General features: G+C 37.5%; 1 protein-coding gene across 2 annotated transcripts in view; it reads left to right on the top strand.

Moving 5' to 3' along the window:
- The window catches only part of necab2 (N-terminal EF-hand calcium binding protein 2), a 107,081-nt gene that overhangs the window by 47,471 nt on the left and 46,202 nt on the right, over positions 1 to 13,408 (top strand). For both annotated transcript variants that reach the window (XM_023351427.1, XM_023351419.1), the window contains exons 6-7: positions 5,827 to 5,963; positions 6,258 to 6,382. In XM_023351427.1, coding sequence (XP_023207195.1) covers positions 5,827 to 5,963; positions 6,258 to 6,382 — 262 coding nt within the window. The remainder of the gene's footprint in view (positions 1 to 5,826; positions 5,964 to 6,257; positions 6,383 to 13,408) is intronic.

Genomic DNA, 13,408 nt, shown 5'->3' with positions numbered 1-13,408 from the left:
GCCCATTTTTGTTGTTGATGTCAAACAGACAGCTTTTTTAATATCTGTGTGTAGACATAGATGAATCAAGAACTATTTATTTATGTGGCTGTTTCGTAAACTCAGATAGGAAATGCTTCACAGATTGAACATCCAAATTGGACAAGAACCATGACAAACAAATTAATCTTGTCTTCCTGTTGCAATGAGGGGCTCCTAATCTAGCTATCCATATTTCCATAAATATTAAAACTGACGACTGAAGAGTGTGTCTTTACGGGTTTGAATATAATATTTTATGTCAAGTCTACTGATTTTATTGATAGAGAGCTATTTCTTTGTTTTAACTCTCTGACAAAATAAATATTTTTGCTGTTTGGACTCACTGTCTCCCTCAATCTTCTCCATTTGTGACTTTACTTTAGATGAGTTTCTGCTCTTGCACTTGTATCCAAATGGCTGTGATTCTCTTGGGTTTTTCTGCAGTTTCAATACATCTTTTTGAAAGAATATTAATTTAATAGTTTGTCATATGTCAAAAAGACAGATTCTTGCTGTTGCACTTGGAAGGCTGAAGAAGGTAATGTTATGCTACGGCTAAGTTACAGCGCAGAGCTGCAGTTTACCTCAGCCTGAATCGAACTGAATGAGCTCCTTCACTCCAAGATCAAGGTTATGTGAGACTCACTGTAGATCAGTGCAACACTTTCATCACTACTTTAATACATCTTTTCAGAAGGATGGTCAGCTTGGAGTACCTTACTCAAAAATTGGGAATACAGTCATTACCTTAGACTTTCAGTCTCTTGGACTGTAGTTGGTACCTTACACTAAATTCTGCGTAAATAAATTCATACAACAAGATTATCTGAATAGGGCCAAACACTAATTTTGCTGATCATGCTGTATTAAGTAAACTAAATGGAGGGAATTTGTGAATTAATGGAAATGAGTTCTGTGGAAGAATGAGAGATTAGCATGTTTTCCAGCAGAGGATAGAAAGCATGCTCTCAATTCTTTTTCTCAGAGACCATTGCCCTGCATATTTTAGTTGCTCTACAACACCAGATTCATATGACATCTTCTGCAGCCATCAAGTGCTGCAGAAACCTGTCAATCACCCACTTATTCAAGTCAGGTGTGTGACAGAAGGGAAACACCTAAAACATGCAGGGCAGTGGTCCCTGAGGACTGGAACTGAGAAACATGGCTCTATGGCCATACCTCGATAAGCTGAATACTAGAATTCATATCTTTTCCATCTTGTCACCAAAGACTGTTTGTGTTTGGGTGCATTAAGAGGAGGCTAATGCACATGCGTTAATGGATAGTAATGTAGGAATTTGTTGTTAGCCCTGAAAGATGAAATGTATTCACATATTTTCCTCTGAAACATAATTTAGTTGTGGAGACAGACACAAGCATTCAAATATTCACACTGTACTTCCTTTTTTGTTCAGGTACCTGGCAGAGATAGACTTTGCTCTTTCTTTCAGGTCAGTGGTCTGTTTGAATCTATAATTCAAACAGACCATAGATTGCAGGTTTTCTATCTCCTAAGATTTGTAGCCAAGCCCCCTGGGAAACTTGGCAAAGCAAAAACCCATATAAAAGAATTACTCTACATGTGATACAAAAAGAAAAAAAGGAACCATGCTGAAATTTTGTCTTCTGTGTGAACTGTTGAGCATTAACGATATTTAAATTTTTGGTTATTCTTGAGGATGTGTTGGACTGATTACAATGCATGCAGAGAAAAATTTCTAGTAGGCTCAAAAGCTCCAGTGTTAATTTTAGTCGGCCTGCAGGTGCCAGAATGCGCTGAAATACAGAGCAAAACTGACATAATATGGCTTTGGTTCATACTAATTACCTGACATTATTTCATCCTTCCAAATTTCTGTCATGCATCCAGAAAGCTTGAGGCCACAAATGGTAAAATGACAGAATATCATGTGCTAGGAGCTAAATAGGGTCCTAGCAGGTAATTTCCTTCCCAGCAGATAATCCAGCCGAGCCACGAAAGCTTTGTCTTCCATTGTTTGGACATAATCTTCAATTATTCTCCTAATTCATCTGGACCATTGTTGTTGGGGGCTTTCATATTTGGAATGTGTGCACAAATGAGTGGTCTGCCTGACTGAGGCCAAGTTATCTGTATTGACTTATCTTTGATGCATCAGTAAATGTTGAATAATCTGTTGGCTTTTGGGAAAAAATCTCTTGGTATTCTGCTTCTTGAATGAACTCATAGCCAGGTGATGCTGATGAGCTTGTGTGTTTGCATAAGTCTGTGAGTGTGTCCATAGCCCGTTGGCTGTTATAATGAAAGTCACTATGGCATGTGTGATTTGGCCTCTCATGGGAGAGATTGTCTTTGATTAGCGTGCGGGAGAGAATGGCTGACTGAACAGGAACCTTAATTGTCTTCCTGAATCACTGCACTGTGACTTCTGACAGACAGGCTGACATGAACGACTGACTCCTCTCTCTGGAGGACACATGTAGTCAATTATGGCCAGGTGTTTGGGTTTGTTAAGACTATTCAGATCACATTTGTTTCTAAATAAGATCTTTAAGAGCAACTGCTCTAAGTGGGAGTTGGAAAAGATCAGATAAGACTTGAGTGCCAAGATGTTGCCTACCACTGTGGCCTGTGCCTGTAACCAGCAAAAGTCTTTGAGCTACTAACAAGTACGAGTTTAACCATTTGAGTCATGTATGTTGGAGAAGAGATGCATCTAAAAGTTGCAGGATCGTAACTCTTGAGGGCTGGTTTTGAACGCCCCCAACCGAAGCTGAATCAGAGCTACTGATCACAAAGCCACTCACCTGAAGCATGCTGGTAGTCTGGAATGGTAAAGGAGAGGAAGGTGTGGAACGTTAGGACTCTATAAAGATTCATTTGTCACCTGGAAGGTTGACAGTTCAGCATTACACCTTTTGCTGAAACTTTCCTGAAAAAAATCCACAATTTCTTGGTTTCACTTGAAGACTAATTAGCAACGAAGTTGAAATGTACCAATTAGTTGCAGGAGACAGACGTATGATTATATCAGCTATTTCTTGAATGACTTAATTTATTTAAATAGCTATTTGGGCTAATTGATGTATTCAATGACCAAAGAACCTTCTCACTACATTTATTGGGCGTTTTTGTTCTGTTTTCTGTTTCATGAAATGTAAAAAATTGGTAGGGCTTCTGCCCTATTGATTGATAACTCATTAAAATTGCATACAAGTCTAAATTTGTTATATTTCTGACAAGAGTCGTTATATAATTGTCTCCTCTATTTTTGCTCTCAGAAACTGATGAGCTACTTAACATCCAAATAGTTTTACAATGCGAAACACCAAGTAGGGGATAAATGGATGGAGTTTCAGATGTTTTTATCTAAAGGTTGCAGGACACCGACCATATCAGGAAACCTCTGTGCCATAGATCAGTGGTTCTCAAACTTTTTTCAGTGATGTACCCCCTTAAAAATATAATTTTAGTCAAGTACCCCCTGACACGGGCAAAACATTTTTGGAATAAAAAAGAGGTACAGTGCTGTAAATACCCTGTAAATACTGAATATAAAATTCAGTGTATGAACACACATTTATATTTTATCGAACTTTTTACAAAATAATTTTTCCCAAGACTTATTATGAGGAGCCTACTGATTTTTTAAAGATATTTTGAAAAGCTTCACGTACCCCCTGCAGTACCTCCACGTACCCCCAGGGGTACGCGTACCCCCATTTGAGAACCACTGCCATAGATGATGCCTGTAGTTCTCTGCATTGTAGTTTTGTGTAAGACTATGGCTTGTAAGAAGTCCTCTGCTTGCTAACTGTGTGACATCATCAGTGGACGCTGACTATGTGGAGGAAGGATTTTATTATAGCAAGCAGCCATATTTGTAAATAATTAACATGTTGCAGACATAAGGTCATTGGAGTTCAAGCAAGAGCTCCAGTTTTATCTGAAGTGCTTCATGTGTTCCTGTTCTGAGTCTTGCTTAACACTGAAAACCATTCACTTTACATGGCTCTCAAAATGTGTGAGTCATTTATAATTTAATACTCATTAAATTAAAGAAATTCAGCAAGGCCTCTCAATATTAGACATTTATTAGACTGTTTATAGGTGCATTGATCCCCTTTAAGCTCTGCCTAAAAGGAATCTTAGACTTGTGTATGAAACGTTTTCTAAAATACTTTATTAATGTAGATGGTGGTTAATGTAAATGTTGTAATTCATATAGTTTCCTTCAACTATTTGTTGTAGATATTGATGGCAGTGGGCAGGAAGTTTCTCCTGTAGCAGTCTGTATTACAGCTGTTCTGAAGAAGCATTCGACTTGAGACACTCTGTTGTTGTAAAGCAGCTTCATAAAGAGGATGCTCAGGGTTATCCATAATTTTCTTAATTTTGTGTAAAATACATCTCCAGAGGTTCCACACTTGTCCCCAGAACAGAACCAGCCTTCTTTACCAAGTTTGTTGAGCCTTTTTAAAGTCCCTGGCTCTGATGCTGCTGCCTCAACAGATGACAGCAGGAGAGATGAAACTCAACAACAGACTAAGAAAAGATGTGGAGCATCTTGCTGGCAGCACAGAAGAACTAAGGACCTTCCTTCAGTAGTAAACTCTCTAGCCCTTCTTCTAGACATCTTCACTGTTGCATCTCCAGCTCAGTCTGTTGTCCAGATGAACACTGAGGTATTTGTCCTACTGAATCACCTCCACTTCTTCTCCCATGATGGAAATACTGCTTGGGTTTGGTTCAATCCGGCTTCTCTGAAATTGCAGATTTCTGGGGAAACAACAATTCTCAAGTAAAGAGGATTGTTCACACATGATGACAAAGCTGTATAAGCCACCAGCTGTTCCACCAGCTCTCTACTCAGATTCTTGTCTATCTGCGATGAACCAAACAACTGCGCAGTCATCAGAGTATTTCTGTAGATTATACTATAAGTCTGAGAAGTACAGAGGGGAAAGTAATGGTGAGAGTGCAGTCCCCTGTGTTGCCAACCACTTGGTTAGACACATAGTCAAAGATCCAGGTGCTTGTTGAATCCTCCACTTATGTCTTTTGGAGTGTCTGACAAATCAAATTAGGCTGAATTGTGTTAAATGCAAAGAATATGATATTCTATGTTTTCTTGCGTTTTTATTTGTTACAGGTTGCCTCAGAACAAGGAGCTTATATTCTGAGCAGAGAAAAATATGGTTTCTAAATTATTTTTTCATGGTTTGGACCAAAGAATGTTTAAATCGGTGTTAAGTGTTAAAATGCCCCTGTCAAAGTCCAGCCCTAAATACCCTTCAGCACCTGTGATGAGATTTAAATGCCGATAAATTCGGTTATCAATTCCTACCTGCCTTGGAGACATTTTATACTCGCTTTGTTACCTGATGATTTCAATACATTTCTCAGTTTCTTACATAGTGCGTACACACATGGCTGTGTTTTTCTAATAATAACTTACACCATCAGGGGGTTGCTCACACTTTTTCTCACTTAACAAGTTGCCATAATCTCTCGTATATCATGAGTTTGCTGGCTCAAACGGGGAAGAACAATAAATGGTAATGGAGCTTAATATAAAGTCTTCAGAAAAATAAAATTCAGTACATTGAAGTCGTCGGAGGATTTTTACTTACTAAAACTTAGTGCCCTTAAATTCTCAACTGACAAGAGAAATAGAAGTGGTACAAAATGACTCGAGGAAATTCTGCACTTTCTCTGTAATCTCACCTAAAGGAGTTCAAACCACTGGATTCTTCTGAATGTTTCTTGATTACTTACTTTTAGCTACAAAATTTACGCATCTAATCTTCGTTTCTTCTCAGGTATATGAGAGGGGAACCAATGTGGAACAATTTGTGACTCGCTTCCTACTGAAGGAATCGGCCAATCAGATCCAGTCTCTCCTGAGCTCTGTGGAAAGCGCGGTGGATGCGATTGACGAGCAGCACGGCCAGTCTGGGTGAGCCAGTGAGGTTGTGACTGTCTGTTCTTCGTGTGTGTGTGTCCATGGGTGTGTACACATGTCACATCCTAATGTGTAAAACTCTGGTTGTTGGTGGTTTCAATGGAAACTGGGCCTTGTTTCAGGCTCATTTCTGCTTTGGTTAAAACATCTGTCACTCTTCTCCACACAATTTTTATCAGCCCACATTCCTCTTGTCTGTCTCTACTTCCTCAATTGGCTCAGATAGTTTAATTCGTCTTTCTTCAGTTCCTGTTTTGAATTTTGTCTAACCTTGTCTCTATATTTCAGTCATCAACCTGCCAAAGTGAGCCCACGGATGCCGGAGAAGCGCTATCAGAACACTGTCCCTGATTATCCCCCCAACAACAGAGTGAGTGCCAGAGAGGCCGTCAGGACCATCAACACAGCTTCAGGTGAACAACAGCCCGACTTTTGTCCTGGACAGCTGCCGTCATCTGCTTGTGTGAGATTGCGTCACTCGGGATGGGCACAAATCAAACTCTTCACTGCCGCTCAGCAGTTTTTATTCAACCATGCTCATCCATATATGATTTGGTCCTCAATTTTAAAATGCTTCAATCAGCTACCTGCACATATATGCGGGGGCTTCCTTTTAGTGGAAAAGGGCTGTGTAGGGAATTCTTTAAGAGGTGAAGGATGTGGGTTTATATAACGAGTTGGAAATAGAGAAGAAAGGTACCTTAAAGGGCAAGCAGAGGGAAAACCTGGTGATCTTGTCAAATGATCTTGTACAGCATAGGCAACATACACCCCACATTTAATGGTAATCCTGGTAAAGAGGAAGGCTTGTATTAAATTAATCTGTTATTTCTGCTGCATATTTTTGACTGAAAAGAAAATTTATTTATATATTCCCTTTCACAGATAGAAAGTACTAATTCCTTCACAAAATCAAAGCATTAAAATAAAATGGGGGGGGGAAACCCTATCAAATACGAATTTGTAGAAAGAGTTGAAGAAAAAACATATTAGAAGAAGGATCTCTTCAGCTTCTTTTTAAATAAGACTCAGGGCGACATAAAAACAGAATAAGGATTAGATTGCTTTAACATCTCTGCAATATAGGAACGATCGAAAAGTTAATTTACATATTAAAATAAATGTGTTAAATGCGCATTTAAACAGGAGTGATTTGAGCTCTTCTCAATGTTCAAGTTTTTCTCCAGAGATCAAGACAAATTCAAGTCGAGCAACCTCTAATCCTTTCTTGTTAGAAATTTAAATAAAAGCATGATGATCACTTACAATCCTACAAATTCCTGTAAAATAAATCTGACACACTTTAATAATCGTACTTTTTGTGATGATCAGAGTATTAAAGTCATTATAAGTCATTTATGCAGTTCTGTGTCATTGTGGTTTAATTTTTCGTTTTCCCACTTTTGGTTTCCAGACATACCTTTTGTTGTACAATTGTTGTTTTTTGAGCTCTGTGGAAGTTCAGCTGCTGTTAGTTCAGCTATAAATGAGCTTCGACTTGGTCAGATTTACACTGACAGCTGATAAGTGTGAGTATCTGAATGTCTCTATAATAATTTCTGGTCATTGATACTACTGGAGTGATTTAAGATGAGGAATTTGACGAGTCCTAGTCCACTTTATTAACGATAATTTCCTGAACACCTTATAATTAGCCCTATTTCATCAGTATCATATAGTTTTCATTGGGATTGTTCAGCATTTGATTAACTTTAAGTTGAGTAGAGTCCCTAAAAATTGTACTTGTGAGAGAGTAGCTTTACTTTGAAATAGAATTTAGAAATGAGAAATTATTTAATTTATTATAATTTAGAAATAATAGGTCGTGAGGCCAATGGGAAGGTGCAGGAAGTGGTGTGCACTCCTTCGTACCCAGTTTAATGCATCAACATTAAACCTAGTTTAATCCATTTTTACTATTACTGGTGTATAACAATCCCTATTTAAAATAAACAAATGACGCTTAACCTGGTGACCCGCCAGGCTTATACTACTCTGGATTAAATCCTGGACTTATTTTAATGGATGGGGTCTTTTTTTCAGTGTCTCTGCTTTATTAAGTCATTTTTCTTTCAGTGTGTGACTGACAGATCATGTTAATACATCTCTCTCCATCTGTATCTTCACACTCTGATTCTACACCAGCTTGTTGTTGACACCAGTGCATGTGCTCACCTTGACACTTTGTGCCCCTTCGAGCAAATTACTCGTTGGGGAAAATGACACTTCAAAGGTCATTGAGATATGGCAACCCTTTATCGCCAAACAAGCCTGACAGGAAACAAGTGGAAGAAAATAACATCCAGCTGATTAGTGGCTCAGATGAGAAGGAACACCCTCAAATGTCGATCAGAGAGATTTTGATTTTTTTGCAATTGTCATGAAGGTGAAAAGTGTTGTCTCAGGGTCAGAATGTTGTTTTGGTGAACTGTTTATAGATGCAAAGCCTAAGAAATAATTGATCGATGATCAAATGCAGCACAGTTTCCTGTTGTACTTATGGATTGTTAATCCGAGTGTACTGTAGTTTTTCTCTTCAGAAATGGAAATGCAGATGAATCAGGTCTGTGTCTACCATTGCAGAATATTTTACCTCTAAATATATCCAGATGCTATTCTCCCAGCTTTGGGTCATTACCTTGATGTGCCATGGAGCTCCAAACACTAAGCTTCATTGCTTTTGGCTGAGTCAGAGCAAACAGTAAAAATGAGCACCCTGTTTTTTTAGAGCTAAAGTTTAAAGCTCGGATTTAATGAGTTCTATTAAATCTTTTGTAACTCTTTTCCCACTGTGATCATTGTGTCAGCAGTTTCCTTTCTTCCTTCCTTTTTTTTCTTCCTTTTTCCTTCCTTCCTACTTTCCTTCCTCGTGAAAAAGGGAATTGGCTTTGAAATTGAAAGTTTGCATACATTTGGTGCTGCTCCAATTTTGATATTAGTTGTTAATAAGCCAGCTGAACAGGATTAATTTCTTTCTTCTTTGTCTTTCCTCCCTCCTGGTTGAGGCATTAACTGGGAGCAGCTACTAAAGTGTATTGTTAAGTCAACCAAACCAAATTATGGTGTGAATTTGTGTCGCATCCTCTGGTTGTGAAGTCATCAGTTTTATATCTGGACTTTGACTGGGCCATTTTTTAAAACCCCTCAATGGATTTGAATTTGTAAGTATCGAGTCTGATGCTGTAGTGGGGGGGAGTGTTGCGCTGCAGTACTCCGATGTTGTTGTTGTTTTATCACTCATTCTGCTGCAAGTTGGCGGCTCAATTTTGACGCGCAAGACGTAACCGGTAAAATCCGGTTTAGGATTTTCAAAATAAAAGATCCGGAAGCAGTTCATTATTTCTTGCGTGGCCCGGTACCAATTCTTTTGGTACCGGTACCAGGTGGTTGAGGACCACTGCTCTAGATGATGACCTTCCCTAAATAGTCAAATATGGAGGTCAGGATATGATCTGTACAGTTAATTGTACATAATAAAATTAGAAGCTGATATCAGTTAGTCTTTGCATTTTGTTTGTTTCTGTGATTGAGCTTAATTAATAATTAAACTTCATTTTAAGAAAAGTCACTCTGTTTTGTTTATAAGTCCCTCATAGAAATATTGCTCTCTCCAGTTTAAAACATATAATCAGACATCTTAAAACATTCTGAGTCAGAGATGATAAACAACCCTTGACTGTGACAAACTAATGGTTATTGCATCTCTTCGAATATCATAGTCTAACAAATGCGGTAAAAAAAAACACAGCTAATCAAATATATTTATGTAGAAGGCATAAAAACAAACCAAGCGGCTGCCAAACCAATTTTTTCAATAAAATATATTTATTTATTTTGTGTCCCTAAGATTCTCCTGATGAAAAAGCTTTTTCAATAACAGAAGAGAATCGCAGATAATGAAGAGAGGCTGAACTAAAAGCAAACACCTTCAACATGTTTGCCTTTCTTCAACTCAGCTTTTCTTTAATGGAAAGTAGAAACTCAAATCTGTATTTAAATGTCGTATAAAATTCTCAACTATCATCTGACTGAAGGGCAAATTGAAGAGTTTCTGAAGCATTTTCAAAACACTTTGACACTGAAGTGGGGCTTTTGTGTCAGAAATCTGTTTTCTCATTAAATTAGAAGCACCATGTGCTGATCACAAATTTGCATCAAACACACCTAATGAGGGTGTTATGAATTTTTCCTAATGATGACGATCTAAATAATTTTTTTATTCCTGCTTTCTGGCATCAAGGCTGTAGAAAATACATTTTTGCCTCTTCCTCTTCCTACTAAAATTAAAGTGGGATAATGTAGTACATTGCAGGATTACTAGTTCTTATATCATGGACTCATCCAAAAACAGCTGTGGATCCTTGTGTTCTGATGGATTTGGAGAACATTTTCAGGACTGAACTTGTCTGTTGTCTTGAAATGCTGTTAGGGTCAGGTACAAAGATAGGACTGAAGAAACAAGCAAAGACTTTAAAAAAGACTTTGCAACTTCTCAGGAACATTTTAATAGATAATAAAGTCAAGCTATTTGGAAGCAAAATAAAAGACATAAGCGGTAGTATAAACTTGTGCATGGTTGTGTATTTAATGTACCGATATAAGACTTACTGCTGGGCTCTTGGTCATGCTGCAGTTGTTATTTATGCAAATAGAATTACAGCGAGGCTCTATGTTTTTACTCCACCATTTCACACTTTAGTTGCAAACAAATACTTTCTCCACAGTTATATATTCATGTGCATTTCAAACATGTGGGCATCTGTGATTCACATATCCAGCACACTTTTCAGTCACAGGAAATTAATTTTAAATTTTCTGCATGATAAACACCAGTCGGATAGAATATGAACAAATTATGCTTTAAATTGAAGGGATTCCAGCCTTATATTCAGGCACTGTTACATCTCTGAGTAGCAATAAATCCTAATTTCATCACAAGTTAACACATTACCTGCTTTTCACCAGCAGAACAGCTGGACAACATCAGCAACATTTGAAAGCTGAAGAGCTGCTTGATTGTAGCTCTTTTCTGCTCTTTCTTCTCCAGCAATAAATTCAGGTTATTGCTCTCCTTTCATATTCTGATGAAGAGATTTAATGTCACTGAAACATGTTGCTAAGGGCTTCTGCTGTGAAACATAATTTGTAAAATCGAGCTCATAAATACTTCTAATATTAATAAATAATTTTCCAAAATGGAATTTTTAGTCATTCTATTTCCTGGTTTTAGAGATCATATTTAAAGTATTCAGACTGAAAAACAAAACGTGATCTTGGCTTTTTTTGTTGTCTTTCAGCCCAACCTTCAGCTGTCCTTTTATAATGCTGTTTTTATCCCCAACTCTTCTGAACAGACAGGTTTGGGTTTGTCAGGGAAGGTTGACTAATTGCTCTCAAATCCCGCCTCCCCATATATACTGCTTCTATACTGCAGTGCACAAAAATGAAGCTGCCTTGAAGGGTTCTTTTATTATCTCTTTTCAAGCTGCAGTGGCACATATAGTGCACATTTTCTATTTTATTTTTTCCTTTCTTTTTCAGTCGTTTGTGAAGCATCCACTCTTCAGTTAAGAGATATGGGGGGGAAAGCAGTGGGTAAGAGAGAAGCGGCATGAAAAACAGAACAAAGAAATGAGAATTATGTAAGAATATGCAAGATAAGAATATCCACTTTTAAGCTGAGGAGCTGTATTGTGTGCTATACCTCAAAGCATCCTCATTCTGAGTGAAGCATTCACTGAAGTTAAAAGTTTTACCTGTGAATGTCTTGAGGTTTCTTTTTGAGCTGGAGCTCTTAATGCACTCGGGTTCGCATGTTTATAAAGAAACAATGTTTCCTTTTACAGCACCTTGCAAAAATTACTCACAGTCCTTAAAGGTTACAGGTTTTGTCACTTTACAGCCACACTAGCCATAGCGAATCATTCTTTAATCTGTCGAGAAAATGGAGCGAAGGTTCGGCACTGTAGCAAATATACCAAGACATTATTTAACTAAACCTACACGCTGGGCAGGGGAAGGTGATAAATCTGGAGGAGCTGTAGAGATCGAGGGTCCAGGTGGGAGTTGATTTCACATTTACATGTGCGCTCCACACATGTAAATGTGTAAGAAAAAGAAAGCTATACCATTTAAAGTTTGCAACAAGCAAGACAACAAACATGTTGATCATGGTCAGATGAGGCCGAAGTGGAACTAATTAACCAACATGCAAAATGCCATTAGTAGATGAAAAATAAAGCTGTGTAGCATCGTGGTAGCAGCAGTATATTAGGTATGATTTTCTTCTACTGGACGTTAGAAAGCTGATTAGAGTTGACAGGAAGATGAATGCAGCTACATTTAAGTTGATTCTGGAGGGATTCTTAGTTTTAGACTAAAAAAGGTAGGACTGTCTGTAACAGGACATAAAAGTTGATTCGCACTAAGACCATCTGTTCAGTGCTTGAATACAAGAGAGGATACTCAGCATCCAAAAACCTTCAATGAAAAATAGAACAAAAAATCTGGAAATTAAGTGCTGCAGAATAAAATTAATAGAACCACTTTTATGTGAAGGACTGAGCACTTGTGGCATAAAGCACAGGAAGGTGTCTTTAAAGTCTTGTCTAGCATACAATTTAATAAAATCAGCAACAAAAACGTTTTTTTATGCTAAACTATCTGCAGGTTCTTTCGGGTTCTTTCTGCAGCCAGCAGGAGCCTCAGAGCAAGTACAGATGTTGGCTTATAAGGATAGCTAGAAAGTCAGAGAGGATCAAAAGAACAACTTGAATATTTTCTAGAAATCCTACCTCTTTCTGTGACTACATCACATGTGAATTTATCAGTCATGGGTCTGACTTTACTTCCAGTTACAAGTTGGGTATTTCTCTTTAAAATACCCAAGATTAAGAAAATTGTCTTGTGTGGACATGTTTTCATTGAAGTTTGAGACTTTTCTCTAAAATGGAACAGCATCTGAAATGAGAGCCGATTTTCTATGAATTTTGCTGTATTTAAATAAAGGTTTTGTGCACAGAAAATAATAGAAAATCATATGTAAATTAACTATCAGAAAAGGAAAACTCAAATGTTATTTTAAGACGGAGCCATTATGCTAATTACTACATATTTTTTGGAAGGTTTATCTTTGGAAAAAGTGATCAATTTACAGTAATTTATTCAAAATAATTTTAATCTGCATAAGACCTGAAACATCAGTTCTTCTTAGTTGATGCCAGTGGAGATGGAAAGGTGCTTTTGTAAAAGATGAGCAACTGAACTTTTTTTTTTTTTTAAGTAAAGCAACAGACTGACTAACCAACATATGAACTTATAAGAATACTGCGCCTAAAGTTAAATTAGGAAAATGTTTAATAACTCAAAGTTGGTTTAATTGAAGAGAAAATCAATAAATACTCCTGTGCCTTTTAAGGAGCTTTTGAACGTGAAAGCTG

This window comes from Xiphophorus maculatus, chromosome 2, assembly GCF_002775205.1.
Source record: "Xiphophorus maculatus strain JP 163 A chromosome 2, X_maculatus-5.0-male, whole genome shotgun sequence".
NCBI classification, from domain to species: Eukaryota; Metazoa; Chordata; class Actinopteri; order Cyprinodontiformes; family Poeciliidae; genus Xiphophorus; species Xiphophorus maculatus.
The sequence above is the reverse complement of the archived record's forward strand: the minus strand, read 5'-3'. Positions and strand labels throughout refer to the sequence as shown.